Raw genomic sequence first — 18572 nt, forward strand, 5'->3', positions numbered from 1 at the left:
TCGAGGGAAGTTGACAGTAAGCCTTAGAAACACTTCGACGCTTTAGTACGAAAACATGCTATCTCAGATTTCGGTTGGAAAACATGCTATCTCAAATTAAGCTTGGAAAACATGATAACTCAGACCTTTAAGGCAAAAACATGCTATCTCAGTGTGACTAGAAATTTAAGTCGACACATTGAAAGATTGAAACCGTGCATTTATAATAAACTTATATAATATATTTTTAAAAAGTAAGGAATGTTTATGTTCAGGTACACTGTTTATTTTATTTTTTTTATTCAACATTTTTCAATTAATTTTGTTAAGTTACTGTTATAAACGACAAAATTGTTAATTAAAAAATAGAATAATATGCAGTATGCTGCAACATATTTGAAATAACAAATTATAAAAAAATAGTGTATACATTAATATATAAAAATGTTTGTTGTTACACAAATTCGATTTGTTTCATATAAGTTTGCTTTGATATAAAAATTAATAGCGCACTCTTACCTGATTTATAGTCACTACTCTTACTTTTGTTAATAGAGTTAACATATAAACGAGAATATAAATATAATGTATAAAGTTGAATGATATGTATACATATATCCCAAATCCCAAATTTCCTGATTGCATTTTTGCATTTGCATAGATCTGGTAACCCTAGTTGCAGCATACTGTATATTATTCTATTTTTTTAATTAAACAATTTGTCGTTTATAACAGTAACTTAACAAAATTAATTGAAAAATGTTGAATAAAAAAAATAAAATAAACAGTGTACCCGAACATAAACATTCCTTACTTTTTTAAAAATATGTTATATAAGTTTATTATAAATGCACGGTTTCAATCATTCAATGTGCCAACTTAAATCTCTAGTCACACTGAGATAGCATGTTTTTACCTAAAAATCTGAGTTAGTATGTTTCCAACTGAAATTTGAGATAGCATGTTTTCCAACCGAAATCTGAGATAGCATGTTTTCGTACGAAAGCGTCGACTTATTCTAATATCTCGACTCACAGTCAATGTTATCGTACGAGATCGATTAATTTCTCGTCTTCCTCTGGTCAAAACGTGGTTGCNTTTTTGCTGACAATACTTATTGAGAAACAACATGAAAAAGATCTTTTAAATTTAATTAGTTATCGTCGTCACAATAAAAGTGAAGATCGAATGTTTTCTAACAGACGTTTGGAAGGGACGGTATACAATGGGGAATACCGGTGTGAAGGCAGCAGCCAAAGTTAGCAAATAATTTTCCCGAACTTAGCCGAACTTGCCACGAAGTCAAAGAAATAAGAACAGTAGGGAACAACTAAATTATGCGCGTCAACAGTAGTGTGATTTCTGATAAATCACTAAAACATAACAAGTTCGATTACGAATTTGAAAATTATGTATAATTATATCAAGATTATTAAATGAATATTAAATTTGTTTTACTATAGCAGCAATTAATTTATATATTAATTAAGAGTTTTCTCAAAATATTTAAAACATGTGATATTTAAATAATACTAATGCTTTTTAGATTTCTAGTTGCCGCTAAAATAATTAGGGCGGTTACTAACTCTTCAAAAGTATCTTCAAACATTTTGTTCCATACGGCCTCTTTAAAATTTTGCAAAGACCTTACCTTAATATGAATTAGTAATTTTTCGCTAACGAAATTTATTGAAGTATTTTTAATATCAACCTTCCGAAGGGCATCAAACATAAAAGATGAATAATTTTTGCGCTTCAGATTCCCTGACCAATATTTTTTCCTCAATAATTAATTTAAAAGTGTCAAATTTAATATTTACTAATGACTTTTAGGTAGTCCGTTCAATGAGGAAAAATTTTTGAAGTGTAGTTAATAATAACCATTCGAACATCCTGTAATAGCTCGCAGCCATACGATTCGCTTCAAATTTCAGGAAGAGATCAAATTTAGTGTGTTCTAATGATTTCTTGATGTCTCGTTGGCTGAGAAATTGTTTTGGGGGTAGTTAACAACCCTTAGAAACACTTATTCTAATATCTCGACTCACAGTCATATGATTCGCTTCAAATTTCAGGAGGAGATCAAATTTAATGTATTCTAATGATTTTTTGATGTCTCGTTCGCTGACAAATTTTTTTGGGGGNATCAACGTGGATATGTTCAAACCTCGTGACGAAGGTTGAAATGAACCTGTCGGAGAAGTTACGTGTCGCGTCACTTTTGCGCGTTGACATTCGACGCAACAACGTGTCCATCGTCTGCTATCATGCTTTATTGATGGCCAGACGAAACGTTGCGTAAAGAGTTTGACTGTGACGTTAATACCGGGATGCGAAAGAACTAAGTTTGTGGAAAAGACGTGTTGACGGGGCGAGAGTTCGTTGGAGAGTCCCTCCTCGTGTGGAGTCGCTGGCAGAAGTACCTGGTCCTTGGCGCCAATCTGCCGGGGTCGTCTTCCGGGAATCGTGATCCGGGCGGCGCACGGCGTCTCGCTGAAGCTCTTGACGTTATATATATAAAATTGGGTCACTTGCAACATGTATACCCACAAATATTTTTATATTTTAAGGTATACACTATTTTGTTATAATTTGTTATATCAAAAAACTTCGAGTAATGTACGTGTTGAAGCATACTGCATATTATTCTATTTTTATAATTACAATTTTGTCGTTTATAACAGTAACTTAACAAAATTAATTGAAAAATGTTGAATAAAAAAATAAAATAAACAGTGTACCTGAACATAAACATTCCTTACTTTTTTAAAAATATGTTATATAAGTTTATTATAAATGCACGGTTTCAATCATTCAATGTGCCAACTTAAATTTCTAGTCACACTGAGGTGCTTTTACCTAAAAATATGAGTTAGCATGTTTTCCAACTGAAATTTGAGATAGCATGTTTTCCAACCGAAATCTGAGATAGCATGTTTTCGTACGAAAGCGTCGACTTATTCTAATATCTCGACTCACAGTCAGTGTTATCGTACGAGATTGATTAATTTCTCGTCTTCCTCTGGTCAAAACTTGGTTGCCATTTTAAAATTCGTTAAAAATAAACAATTTTTTAGCACTGTACGCTGTGAGCTCAACTGAACGGCGTCGAAATCAAATCGAACCGACGACGCACATAATTTTCTGCTTACCGTAAAGTCCACGTAAAGTTTTGGTTTGTTAGAACTGTGCGTCGCAGACGACATACGCACTTATCAGAATCTGTAGCGTTCAACTTTATCGGTTTTGATGGAGAGTGTTTTGTTAGATTTAGTCATGCGTATGACAAGTGCAGACGAAAATATTTATTATTTTTTTGACAATTATTTTTTTATGACAATGGTTGAATATTTTTTGCTGACAATAATTATTGAAAAAGAACATGAAAAAGATCTTTTAAATTTAATTAGTTGTCGTCGTCCAAATAAAAGTGAAGATTGAATGTTTTCTAACAGACGTTTGGAAGGAACGGTACGATGGGGGATGTTCTCGTACGAGATCGATTAATTTCTCGTCTTCCTCTGGTGATAACTTGGTTGCCATTTTAAAATTCGTTAAAAATAAACGGTTTTTGCTGTGCGCTGTGAGCTCAACTGAACGACTGCGTTGAAATCAAATCAAATTTGATTTCGACTGAATCGACGACGCACATAATTTTCTGCCGAAGCGAAGAAGGCAAAATAAGCAAGGTAGAAGTGAAATGGGGTGAGAATATCATTTAAGGTAGATGGATAATAAGTACATCTACAGATGCCCGGACTAGAAGAATTGTAAGGAATATCGGTAACTACAAAACAAAAGAGCAGGACGAAATAAATTACTACCTGTCAGAAACGTATAGCGGGCACAGAATATTTAGAAAATTTCTGAAACACTTCAAACTCTCTGAAAAGGATCTTTATTGGTTTTGTATTGATATAGATACTATGGAATACACAATGTTTATATTTCTAGAGTTTGATTAGGAAGAAATATTACGATGTAAATTGGCGAGAACTAAGAGTTGATAATTTAATAAAACAATTAGCGTGAAAAAAATGGATAACTCTAATTATAATTAAAATTAGAGAGATATATTAGAAAGAATTGAAGGTCAAAGGAGGAGGTAATGATCGTTGATGAAGTAATATTTACGAGGTTCCTCATCGGTTTCCATATTTTTTCAGCGATCACTAGCTCCAACAAAAAAAGGTGTTATGTGATTTTTCATTTAATTAAAATAATTTAGATAGATTTAGATATTCGGTATCAAAGAAAACATTTACATAAATTCATTAAATTGACTATTTAATTACGTAAAATAAAACTGATATTAAAAACTGCCTGTGATATTAGTCTAGTCACATAAACAACATCCTTGATTGCATGTTTTATTAATTTAGGTAAGGTATTTGACTAATTGTATGCTCAAGCATCTGGTTAATCAACGTTCATAGATGCTCGTAAGCCATGCGTATCCCATTAATTTCAGCAAATTTCAACTTCAAAGACAATTAATTAATTATACTTATTTAACCTCCTAAATACAAAATTCTGTATTACATATAAGTAATCTGTTTAGCTAGCAAATGTAAATATGCATAAAGCAAATTATGAGCAACGATATTAAAAGTTCTTTGGGTTATTTATTCTGTTAAAGAACAAAGTTCCAATTATGTAACAGGTTGTAATATTCACATTGATATAAACTTTGAAGTATTACTCTTTTAACAAAAAGAAAAAATCAGAAGTAATAGAGTTTTTCTAAATCGATTCTTATGATCTTTTGAAGCAAGATGCGATATACAGTTTTTAATTAGTTCCTTAAAAATGGGCTTTTCCAATAAATTTAAAATAATTATTATAATATTTTCATACTGTAGCAAAAGTGCATTTTTTTAATTATTTAATATCTAAAGTTTTAAAACCCTAAGTATTATACAGGACATTTATTTCGGAGAACTCCACAACATCTTTCTGAGACAAAAGCAACAACTAATAAAGCCAAAGTAACCCGAAGAATCTAGCACAACAAAATAAATACAAATAAAATATTGAAACTAAAATATCTTCCACAAATCTTGACGAAGATAAAAAAATATTTGATGGTATCAGTCATATTGATACAGCAAAAGAGAATAAGTATGATGTGTTTAATATTGGCATTTTTTCTAATTGCACATTTGCAGTTAATATTAATTAGTATATCATATTTATTTTGATGTTAATTAGCGCTGTTTGATTTAAAAACCAATATTATTTAATTTCAACAATTTCATTATTATTTAACTTAATTATTATTTTCAATTTTCTCTTTACCCAATTATTTTCTATATTTCCACTTTAAATAACGCTTGAATTAATTATGTGTGTATCCTAGGTCGTGAAAAGTAAATAATATAGTATTTTAATTACTTTTTGCCCATGGACTGCTAGTGACGCTTTCATGACCATTGACAGAAATAAAAAACCACTTACAAAGTTAGTAGTATGAAAATATGTTTCCTATTACTATAAACGAACTTTTAATTACATGTTCAGTTTTGAAACGCTCTTGCTCCGATGTCCAGTGCGCATCTATTGACTGGTCCAACTCACCCGCAAACTTATTCCTGTTAACTCTGTACGCATCTTGGTCATTTGCAACAGTTATTACTACTTTAGAAATAATGCTGATTGTTATTGTAGGTGTTAATCACCCTTCATTATTCCTTTATAGCCGTCTGTCAACGCATTGTCGTCCACATGGTATGTCTTGTATCATTTACTCACTAACTTTATGATGACTTATAAAATCTATTAAATAGAAAAACCTTTAGAAATAAAAAAAATAGAAAAAAAAGAAGTTAAGGACAGTGCTTGTATGATAAAAGTAGTGTGGAAAAACTGCCTACAAACATGTCATAATTTGCTTATTTGTTTAAACATAATTACTTCGGTTACTATGTCAAAAATTGGTACCTATACGGAAGTACTAGCCTGCCAAATTTCGTTTGTATAGTATAAACTCTTTCAAAGTTATTCGAAAAATAATAATTCCGCTAATTTTGACATCATTTATCAGCTACATAAATAAAACAACTTTAGAGTAAGTTTAACTAAATCGTATGTACACGGAATATTACGACATCCTATATATAATTTAACCGGCGATTCCTTTTATTTAAAAAATTGAAAGCTCTAGTGCGATAAACTGTTATCAATCCGTACGCGTTCATGATTTTATTTAAAAACGTAAACCGTTCTTATCCATTAAAATCTCTGACGACCTAAAATCCGATCGGTTCGAGATTCACCGCTCCAAAGGGAAGCACCCAATTCGTATGATATTTATAGAACTTTACCTTGTTGTTTGAAAGTCGAGGTGAAGTGTAGTGTAAACAGAATAAAAGTGAAGTGAATAAAAAAGGAAGTCCATGGAACGTCCATAGCGAAGCTTATCTGCTTTAGTCACATTGTAGTTCCCGCAGTCCTGAAACAAAAAGAACTGTGTTAGCATACGATATTGTTCCCGATTTTCACGTTGTCATTGTACAATGGATTAGGCCTAATTACATTCTTTCGCCCTTTTTCTTATTGAAAAAAAAAGGGATGACTAACGAGTGTCATCGGTTTAAATTAATTTAGGATTAATTAGGGTTGGTGTGTTCCACGGAAATTGCCAGCAAATTTTTTCGCTTCGAGGGTGTGCATACACGTGATACTATTAGAATTCCTATCTGAGAAGACTTTATCACTGATAATATTGAAGGTAAATATAAGCCAGGGTATTTATTGTTTTATTTTATTTTGTATTTATTAATGTGCAACAAAGTAAAAATTAGGATATATCAAAATATCTACTATGATTACTATGCTAAGCAGCATTAATAACACAAAAAGCAATACAATATAAAGTACACAGCAAAAAAATACATAATATATAATTCTTGAGATTATCTTTAGCCTCTGGAATAAAGTTCCGATCATAAAAACCCCAGCAGATGGTTTGTTTGTCTGTTTTTGGCCACTTTGACTCCTTTTTTTAGTATTTCGTATGTAGATGGAGTAAGAACGTAATGCTAATAGCGACGTCACCTGTTTGCAAGGAAGGTAAGCCCATGAACATACTGTCACGCCACCCGCACCCTTAACCCCCCCCCCTCCCCAAATCTGCCAAAAACTGCCTCGAAGAGGGGATTAAACGCATATATAACCTATTCCACCAAACACATCTTCATCATCAATGGAGATAAAGCCCATAAACATTATTGTCATGCCATCCACACCCCAATATCTCCCCTCTCAATGGTCAAGAACCCACGCGTCTGTGATCTGATCCACCAACCGGTTCACCTCCATCTCCGTTTCCCACAAACATAATGTCACGTTACCTCGATCCTCTCCAACCACTCAAACGCGCCCAAATCACTTCTCCTCTTCGGGACAGATTTTGGTCAATTTGACGTAATTCATATTCATGGGCTTTACCTTCCTTGCAAATAGATGACATCGTTATCCGCATTGTATACTCGATCTACACACGAAATCCTAAAAAATGGAATTAAAGGAAATTTTATTTCAGAGGCCAAAAATAACTCGTATCGAACGAGGAGACCACTTTTTAATGTAATTAGTGCATGATAGTAATAATAGTTTTTTCACGTGTTCGACAATCAAAAATTAGAATCCAGTTGCCAAATATACGAAGAATTACCTGCTAGTAGTAATATTCATATTTGTATAGCAAAGTAACAGTTTTTAAAATTAAGTTTTCATTACTTTGGAAATATGTGAAGAACAAAAAAGTAATATTTTTCTTCCACCAGTAAGATGTACGAGCAGCTAGCACCTGCGGCTAAAGCTCTGCAAAAAGTCAAATACCGTTTATGTTCAAAATAATATATGTTTCAAATTTGACAAAAAAATCTTTATTTTCAGTGGTATATCAGTACCAGTACAACTTATAAGTACGCTATTGGTTTAACTTCATTTTTCAGGAAATATTGCAAAACGAAGACTTTATCCAAGACAACATTCTTAAATTTCTCTTTCATTTGTGGCATGTTGCGATGTTGCTTCTATAATCTTAGTTAATGAACTTATGAACTTCGATATTTGGGATATACCGGGTGATTCAGTTTGGTATTCGTGGCCCTGTATCTCTTTTATTTTAACAAATAGCTATAACAAACCATATATATTTTTAAATCGCCGTTTAAACTCTATAAATGACATTATTATATCGTTGCCATGGTAACATATGTCAAAATTGCTATAGTCAACTGTTTTTGTTCAAATGGCACACTATATATTTTTTTATCAATTCTGGAAGATATATTCTTTCTGCGTTCAACTATGTAAGGAAGTCTATAGTTTTATTAGAAATATTGCTAGAAAAACAGCAAAAAAGATGCACCCTACTTTTCATAGCTTTATTCTGAAAAATGATAGCCAGCTGCGAAAACAAGTTACTATGTTTTTTAAAGTAACATATTTTATTTTTAATACGATAATAAGATAACAATTTGCTTCCAAACACAGAATAGCTCTGTTTATCACTCTCTACAAACACATTTTAGTGTTTCACCATTTAATCTCCGAAATTCTACTCTTATTCTGTTCATCAATATCATTTAAAGGCGAAGAGTAAACTTTTTCTTTTAGGTAAGGCCAAAGAGAGAAATCTGTAGGAATGAGATCCGGAAATCTATTTAACATCTTTATCGAATGTTCTTCATCTCTTACCCTTCTGGGTTTAAAAACTCTTCTTTTCTTTTGAAAACCATCTGATGCCAAATTCCTGGCTAACTTTCCGAAAATTTGATCTGATGGAAGTTGTCTCTGCGGAAAACGATGTCGGTATAAATGCTTGGCAGCTTTAGCGTTCTTTCAGAACTCTCCATAAATTAAAATCATATCTAGTTTTTCTTGGTTACTATAAGAATTCATGTTATAATAATAATAATTAGCTATAGATAGAATAGGTAGGTTCAAAATGTCAACTATTTTGAAAAACCGTTATTTAGAAACGTCAAAATTCAGTTGTTTCCGCAGCTGGCTATTATTTTTCAGAATAAACTACTGAAAGTAGGGTTATTCTTTTTTTGCTGTTTTTCTAGCAATATTTCTAATGAAACTGTAAACTTTTTTATATAGCTGAATGCAGAAAAAAAATATCTTCCAGAGTTGATAAAAAAATGTATAGTGTGCCATTTGAACAAAAACAGTTGACTATAGCAATTTTCACATATGTTACCATGGAGACGATCTAACAATGTCATTTGATACAGTTTGAGCGGCGATTTAAAAATATATAAGGTTTGTTATAGCTATCTGATAAAACAAAAGAGATACGAGGCCGCGAATATAAAACTGAATCACCCGGTATATTTCTGCTCATACTCCTTAAGCGGAAACGATATTACTACTAACGACTTGAAAGTTAAAATGAAAATTAAATTTCAAGTTTCTACAATTTTGAATCTAATTTTAAGTTCATTTTTTGAAATCAAATTTATTCTTTGTAGTCAGTGGCATAAAATATTTTTGACATGAAATCATTAAACTGAAGTTAAAAGGACACAGTGGTACAGTCGAAGTTCATGGCTTTCGATCATCTCAATTTATTGCAACATCAGGAGTGCCACAAGGTTCCATTTTAATGAATTTGCTATTAGCAATACAAGCTAAAAACTTGGCTTGAAATGTTTATTATATGGAGATGACGTTAAAAAAACATATTAAGCTACAAAGAAATGCTAAGCAAATTAGTGAATTTTGTATAAATCTATATAGTCCTAGAGATATAATATATCTTTCAGTTTTATTGAATAATATACCTACACGAGATTTTACTAATATAAATAATTAATATCCTTTATATCCTGTGTGCAATCTAAACAACTAGAATATGCGGTAGTTTGGGCTCCGGGCTATAATATCCACGCTGACAACTTAAAATGAATACAACGGGCTTACCGCACGATGATCTACTTAAAAAATATAGTTTCTCGTCACTAAAAAAGCGTCGAAATTATTCTATGTTTATGACTATTTTCAAACTAATTATTATTGTTGATTGCTTGGATATTTTACTAAAACTAAATTTTATGTGCCTCGAATAACTAAAGAAATTGTGTACTTTTTATCCTGCTGCAAGGCAGACATGCGTGAATAAATAAATGAGTAAGTAAGTCGTTAAATAAATAGACACTGTATTTTGTAAATGATAGACTAAAAATCTGATTCCATAATCTAACAGAACAGCGAAATGGTCTTAGAAATGAATTTTCTGTTTTCAGAAAATTATACGTTTTTCAAAAAATACCCTTAATTAACAAAAATATTTGAAATCCTTCTCCGGAAATTTATTATACAATAAATTATTCAACTTCATCCCAATCTAACCATTTCTCTATCTATCTGACGGTTTCCGAGATCGCAATGTTATCGCATCCTATCTGAAATGTCCCGTTTATAACTTATGTTAATAGCAAGTATAATTTAATTAACCTGTCAAATCTCCCTGAATCTCTTCTCCAAATTACATTCGACATAAAATACATTTAAATATATCAACATAACAAACCTCTTCTCTGTTTATACTAACAAATATCCAGACCCTAACAGACGTAGGTAGTAGCTAAGAATAGAAATATTCACTTAAAACGTTTCTTATGATTGATGTACCCACGTGGCATTAAAATATATGTAGGTGTATTATTAGACAGTAATATCTGAAGATCTTATCTGTGGAATAATTTATATTTAATTAAAAAGCATTTCTAGAAACAGAAACTAAATTCAAAATGCAAGTAGTTGTTTAATGAATTAATATATCGGTTGTCCCAAATTTCACGCAAGATTGCCAATGAAAAAAAAAAAGATAGCTTGACAGTTGATAGTTAGGGTTATTAAAAATAGATCGCTATACGAAAGAACAACACGTTTTCATTGTTGAGCAACTTTTCTAAAAAGATGTAGGTTTGGCAGCTACAGTTCGTAATTTCGTACAAAATATGGTCGGAATAGTGATTTAATTGCATCAACTGTGAACAGATTAATTAAAAAATTCGAGAGACTAGATAAATCTTAAACAGTCTTGGCCATCCTTCAACAAGTCTTTCAACACAAAACCTTGAAGCGGTTCATGAGTGTTGCTGAAAGTCCAGGAACATCAATTTGACACCTTGGTAAATAATTGAATATTTCGAGAAGCTCTCTATAAGGTATTCTTACGAAAGATTTGTATCTTTATTCTTACAAAGTTTGATTGACTCAAGAACTGAAGCTTACTACCACACAGAGCGAAGAGGGTTCGTTGAATTGATTATGGAATAACAAGTGGATGCTGAGTTTTCGAACAAAATCATTTTCAGCAATGAAGTTCATTTTTATGTTGCTTCATAAATCGACAAAATTGTCACATTTGGAGATCAGAAAATCCATGAGTGAGTGTTGAGACACAAATACATCGACAACGTTCACTGGTTGGTGCGGATTTTGGGTTGAAGGCATCATCTGACCGTTCTTCTTCGAAAATGCGACTGGTCAGACAATAACAGATAATGGTGCTCGCTATCGCGATATGGTAATCCAATTTTTTGTGCCTAAATTGCAAGATATGAATGTAGACTACATGTGGTTTCAACATGACAGTGCCACATGCTATACAGCCCGAGAAACAATTCAATTGCTGCATGAGCAATTTCCTAGTGGTGTTTTAATGATCAGAATTAGCCGTACAGATCATGCGATTCAACACTGTTGGATTTTTTTCTTTGGGGTTTTTTGAAGTCTAAGATTTATGCCAACAAACCCAAGATCACTCACGCCTTGAAGGAGGAAATTGAGCGCTGTGCCTATGAAATTCAGCCGCATTTATGCAAAATGGAAAACGGTCATGGAAAATTTCAACAAAAGAGTGCGTATGTGTCAGCAAATCCGTGGATGCCATTTACCCAATATGCTTTCCATACACAATAAAAAAATTACAATTTTTAATTAAGAACCAGTGTTTTCTATCAAAATTACTTCTTGCATGAGTCTTGGGATACCCTTTAAGGCGGAAATACACATACCAGTAAAATATGTAAGTAACTTGCATGCTAAGAAATGGCATATGCCGGCGGATGGCACACTGCTGATACATTTGCAAGTAAAATGGAATGCCTCGTTAGTATATGGCTTATTGGCATGTCAGTAGGTAGCAAGTAGACACGTTCCGACATACCGCTTGAACTCCCCCGAAACCCCGCGCCTCACATTGTATGCCAAAAAATCAAATGATGTGCAATTTACTTGCGCGCCTTCTACAGGTATGCCTTTTAATAAATACACATACCAGGAGCTATCTCCTGCAAGTTACTTGCATGCTATTGTGCAAGCAAGAGGCATGTGTATTTCCGTCTTTATAGATGGAGAGCCAGAGGCAAAAAATTGTTGGAATTTACCTACCCTAGTTTTTTTATCGTTGATTACAGTAGTTGTATACACAAACATACTGTAGTCAGCCAAGCGAAAATGATAATAATTGTTATATTAACCATAAACAAAATAGTTAGTCAACAATATTGTATCTGACAACTCCCGCCAGTCAGCGAAAAAAGAAATAATAATATCACCTTATTATTATTCAACAAACTATTTACAANATAAAAATATTGAATATAAGCACCAGTACTACATTTATTTACGATTTGCATACATAATCAGCTTTTATTACTCTCTTTCATTTCTAAACAGACTATAATGTCATATTTCTCGAATTTGTTAAGAGTGAGATAAATGTCGAAATTCATAAAAAAATCGGTCAATCGAAAAACCAACATATGTGGCAAACGCCGATATGATTGACCGTAAAATTGTTGCTCCAGGTATTTGTTAATTAATTTTATTAATTTTTTTAATGTTTAATTACTAAACGTTAATTTTAGACGTTAATACCCTAGATATAGATTCTAATTGATCTAAGAAAACGTATCGAAAATGAAAAATTTTAAAAAAGTCATCAAAATTAATCGGGCGGTTTTCTAGATATAAAGACCGAACCAAATTTGAAACGTCTAGTCAAAAATATCAAGCGCAGCCAGGAGCGGAGTTCACGCGCATGCCCGCGCCTAGCGCTCCTTCTCGCTTGCGCAGGCGGTTCATAACGTTAACATTTACTGCTGCTAGCGCGTTTATTACATAAACTATGAATGTAAAACTTTCCGAAAATAAAAGTTTAACCCTTTCTTATACGTTATATAAAAAAGGTCAATGGAATCGGCCTTTGGTATAGATGCTGATCGAAAATGATTTCCGCGTTCGATTATTCATTTTACAGTTAACAAATTGATCAAAGATGACTTTAGATACATACCTTATATTGTAAGTAATTTAATTACCTACAACATAAAATAACTAATTTTCTGATAGGTCGTCTAGATTTTCGTGATCAGTAAAAAAGTGAAAAAACACGTAATTTTGCCACATATTTACAATTTGCCAACTTAGCGTCACTTCTCGAGTTAGTTTTTTGATATTATCATTTTATACAGGGTGAGTCATTAATAATGGTACACAGCTTAGTGGCAGATTGTTAACGTCAAAATATAGTGATTAAGGCAAACATGCCAAAGTCAATTGTTGCTCCTTTTCGTTCTAGAGGGTGTTAAAGTTGAAAAAATATTTTCGAACGAATATGCAAATAGGGTCACGTCTAGGGGGCGCTGGTTATACTGTCCTGTCAATGTAAAAATATGTCTAATTTTATGTATTTTACAATTTTAAATTTTTTAACCCGAAATTATTACACTACATTCAATTATAAATGAAAAAGGTAAACTTGTTACAAATCGATAAACTCAACCGTTTTTGAGATACGGATATTTTGAGCTTTTGAAATTCGGCGGGAATTAAATTAGAAAATTAGCAGGTCTTAAGATACAGTAACTGAAAATTTTATTATGCATATCTTAACAAATTATTAATCATAAAAGATTCTCAATGCACTTAAATTTTGCCTGATGTTAAATAAAGTTCTTAAAGTTGTTTGATAATATGAACTGATTCTTGACTATTAATAATGTCCTTGTAAACAAGAGATTTAAGATAGCCCCAAAAGAAAAATCCAGCGTATTTAAATCTGGGCTACGTGCAGGCCAAGGTACTTCGCTACCGCGTCCAATCCAACAGTGCGGGAAATTTCTATTAAGATATTCTCTTACTTCTCGGGTATAATGTACTGTCAATTTATTATGTCACTGCTTACTACTTTCGAAAAAATAATTTTTTAATTCCCGCCAAATCTCAAAAACTTAAAATGTCTATATCGAAAACGGATGAGTTTATCGATTTGTAACAAGTATACCTTTTTTATTTAGAACTGAACGTAGTTCAATAATTTCTAGTTGAAAAATTAAAAATTGTAAAATATAAAAAGTTAGAAATATTTTTACATTTATAGGACAGTACAACTAGCGCCCCCTAGACGTGACCCCAATACTGTTAGCATATTCGTATTTGCCACTAAAAAAAAGTGAAATTAAAAATTTTCAAAACAATCGGTACATACGTACTTAAACTATAGCAAAAATTCGAAAATATTTTTTCAACTTTAACACCCTGTAGAACGAAAAGGAACAACAATTGATTAAGGCATGTTTGGCTCAATCTCAATATTTTGACGTTAACAATGTCATTAAGCTGTGTACCATTATTAATAACTCACCCTGTATACCGGCATAAAGTGCAATAAAATACTATTTTTTTTTAGTTTTCAAAGTTTATGATCTAATTCGACTGGACTATGTATAGTTNGCAAGTTAGACAATAAATCAGAAAATTTTTTCTGATGAACCGATCGAGTTGCGGCTTTCGGCATTGTCTTCGGAAAAATAGCAGGGAAAAAGTCTACCTATTACACTTTGGGGCTGGATCGAAACTGCATTGCGGGTGCATAAAGTGCATCTTGGAGTGCATCAATTTTTCCGAATTTTTTAAAAATGGTAAAAATTGACTAAAAGTTGTAAAAACTTGGTTTTCGGGGTCGGAGATTCCGAATCTGATCCTAAAAAATATGCCCGACGGCCCTAGGCCCCCCAGGGGGGCAAGGGGGCCCTTCTGTAAAACATCCAATAGCTGAGTAATTGCCTTCTAAATTTCCACTCCGGGGTTTTTGGGGTCGGAGATTTCGATTCTGACACTGAAAAGGATGCCCGACGTCCCTGGGGCCCCCCAAGGGGACAAGGGGGGGCTTCTGTAAAACATCGAATAGCTGAGTAATTGCTTTCTAAATTTCCACTCGGGGTTTTTGAGGTCGGGGATTCCGATTCTGACACTGAAAAGTATGCCCGACGCCCGTGGGGTGGGCTTTCTGGAAAACATTAACATAAAACATAAAACACACCACAGAAACGAGACAACCCCCAAATCCAAAGCCAAAGGCTTGTGCGGAAGGGGGCTACACTTGAAAAAACACCCATTATCCATCGACATTGCCAGTGCCGACACCGGGGATCGAACCCGGACCAGAGTAAGAAGCCTAGCCGAGAAATACTTGCCACCGCACTCTTGACCGACTGCGCTACCGTGGCGATTAAAATTCACATCGAAATGCATATCAGTTTTTTGCAATAAAACTGCTCCATCTGCTTACCAACTATGATCTTGTAGGCTTATCTGTACATTATAACACACGTAAATTTACAGAGATTAGAATCCCCTTTATTCTGAGAACCAATTTTCTTTTAATTTGCAAGGCAATTAGTGAGACAACTACTATCATATGTTTATCTAACACTTTCACTAGCAATCACAATTTTCATCATCAGTACTGTCATCACTGTCTCCATCACTGTCATCTATTACATTTCCGTCTATTTCGGGATTGGAACAGTTGGTTCCAAAACAATTTGTACATGCAATTGTGCATGTAATTCCATGCTTCCTGCACCCACAAGATCTGCATTCTCGATAATCGGATTTTGTCGCCTAATTGTTATGCATTATCCGCAGTCGCACGGGCCCAAGAGATCCATGAAATATTCTTCGGTTTTAAGGAATATTTCTTTGATTTAACGAAATGTGTCTCTTAGGAACGGATTGTCCAGGATTTCTCCAATTCTATGACAATTTTTCTCAGTGATAGAAGATTAATGGATATTTTTCAGTGTCAGATTCGGAATCCCCGGCCCCGAAAACCCCCGAGTAGAATTTTAGAAGGCAATTACTCAGCTATTCGATGTTTTACAGAAGGCCTCCCCTTGCCCTCCTGGGGCGTCGGACATACGTTTCAGTGTCAGAACCGAAATCCCCGACCCCATAAACCCCCGAGTGGGGATTTAGAAGGTAATTACTCAGTTATTCCATGGTTTACAGAAGGCCCCCCGCTTGCCCCCCTGGGGAGCCCCAGGGCCGTCGGGCATATTTTTCAGGGTCAGAAAACCCGTGCACACAAATTTCTACAACTTTTAGTCAATTTTTACCATGTTTAGAAATTTCGGAAAAATTGATGCATTCCAAGATGCACTTTATGCACCCGCAATGCAGTTTCGATCCTGCTCCAAAGTGTAATAGATACACTTTTTTCCTGATATTTTTCCGAAGACAATGCCGAAACCGCAACTCGATCGGTTCATCAGAAAAAAATTTCCTTATTCTGGGTGATAACTTGCCTTGACTAATATAACAATACCCTCACAAATGTTTTGAAGTATAGTAAACGAATTATTATTTAATTTTGTACATAGGTTACAAATATTGGGGCTAGCTGATATACAATATAGAATTTGCATTTTAATACTTAGATTTTATTATCTCGGTACGTATGACAACTCTGATAGTTTACCTGAGACACCTTTTCTCAGTTTCACTCTTAACTGACCGGAATATGTTTGTGTACACTGTAATCAACTATCAAAAAACTAGGCTTAGTAAATTCAAACAATTTTTTGCCTCTGGTGTTTGGACTATTAGTACGAAATACAATTAATTACCTACTAAATCTATTTCTATTCCTATTTTCATAAAATAATTACAGGTATTTGTGTGTAGATCACATAAATAGATATTATAAGAACTGCAAATATAGAAATAAGCTACCTATGGATATAAGGCGTAGTTGTATTTAAAAAATGTCCGTTGAAGTATTTTAGTGAAATAGAATATCCAAAAAGTCTGATGTTTAAAATAACACTAAATATTTAATTATTTAATATGATTTTTAAGTAATGATATTATAAAAAGCAATTACTCTGCGGACTACAGCTCTATCCAGCATCGAATTACTCCTGCAATAGCTCATAAACAGCTAAGAACATATATATCACGCACATTCAAAACACCTTCAATATTAAACTTGTGTGCCGATTTAACCAAATAGTAAACTGTCATCGATAACAAATATTATCTTTTTTCTTGTCCACTTATTAAACATTTAGTGAATCCTTACATTTCGTAAATAATTATTCAAATTGGTGGGATAGCGTACAGAATAGCGTTAGGAGTGCTTTAAACACTTCATTTTTCTTATTCTGATCTATTGACAGTTTAAACAGGTTCACCGGTTTAATTTTTCACTCTTCAAGCGAAAACCTATAACTTTTATCACTTGCTGTAACTTTTTCAGAGCCCTCATATTTAGAAAGCAGTTAAATTTTAAAACGTAAACTGTTATTACTTTTAACCCATTCGAACGACTATACGAGCACTGAAAAAAAACACATAGATCTATTTAAAAACATGTGGTCTAACTTTCACAGGCATTTTCTACATTATAATACATACGTAGTATCCCTACAGATAATAGTATCTAATAAATGTCACAGGCGTTTACTTTAATGCGACAATTATTCTTCTTAAAAGCAGATTTGTCACTAATGTTTATAAATATATATTTAGGCGGCTAGGTTTAAGGCTGAAAATATCACACTAATGATACTTCTCTTTGCTTGCGTTAAAAGCTTCTGACATTTTTTAAGGTAATATCATTAAATAGTGGAATAAAGAGGGCCGTCGTTTTCTTCATCTGTTTTCGTATACAGCAAGTAAGTAGCGAAATACTAAAAGTAATTAGTTCCCCTTGAAATGAGAATGATTTCATTATTTAGAATATTTTATCTACATAAAATATAATCACTTTTATCAACATCTAGAAAACAATTAAGTTCGTGGTGTTAGTCTAGTCGATTTAGAGATTGAACGTAAAAAAATATTAGTAGACGATTTATTGCACTTTATGACGGTAAAGGGTGTGAAGAATGATAATATCAAAAAACTAACTCGAAGGAAGTGACGCCAAGTTGGCAAATTGGAAATAAGTGGCAAAATTACGTATTTTTTCATTTTTTTTTACTGGCCATGGAAGTCTAGACGACCTATCGGAAAATTAGTTATTTTGTTGGCAATGAAGTTATCTACAATTTAAAATACCTATACCCTGTTTGGAAATGAAAGAGAGTAATAAAACCCCGAGATAAGATTATCCCAGGTGATTATCGGGTAACACTAATGGTAACAGGTAATGGGTGTACATTAGTATATTTTACTGGATACATCATAGGGCAGGAGCCAGTGTATTGTGACAGATCAATCCAGTCTTAGAGCTGAATATACGAAGACGTGCTAGTGCAGTAGAGTAAAATTCGACT

At 33.1% G+C, this 18572-nt stretch overlaps 1 protein-coding gene across 1 annotated transcript in view; it reads right to left on the reverse strand.

The window, feature by feature from the left end:
- LOC108907292 overlaps positions 1–18572 on the reverse strand; it is a 120734-nt gene that overhangs the window by 91579 nt on the left and 10583 nt on the right. Inside the window, exon 2 of the mRNA XM_023453993.1 lies at positions 6303–6430. Coding sequence (XP_023309761.1) covers positions 6303–6387 — 85 coding nt within the window. The 5' untranslated portion in view covers positions 6388–6430. The remainder of the gene's footprint in view (positions 1–6302; positions 6431–18572) is intronic.

Source organism: Anoplophora glabripennis, unplaced genomic scaffold (assembly GCF_000390285.2).
Source record: "Anoplophora glabripennis isolate ALB-LARVAE unplaced genomic scaffold, Agla_2.0 scaffold190, whole genome shotgun sequence".
Lineage (NCBI taxonomy): Eukaryota > Metazoa > Arthropoda > Insecta > Coleoptera > Cerambycidae > Anoplophora > Anoplophora glabripennis.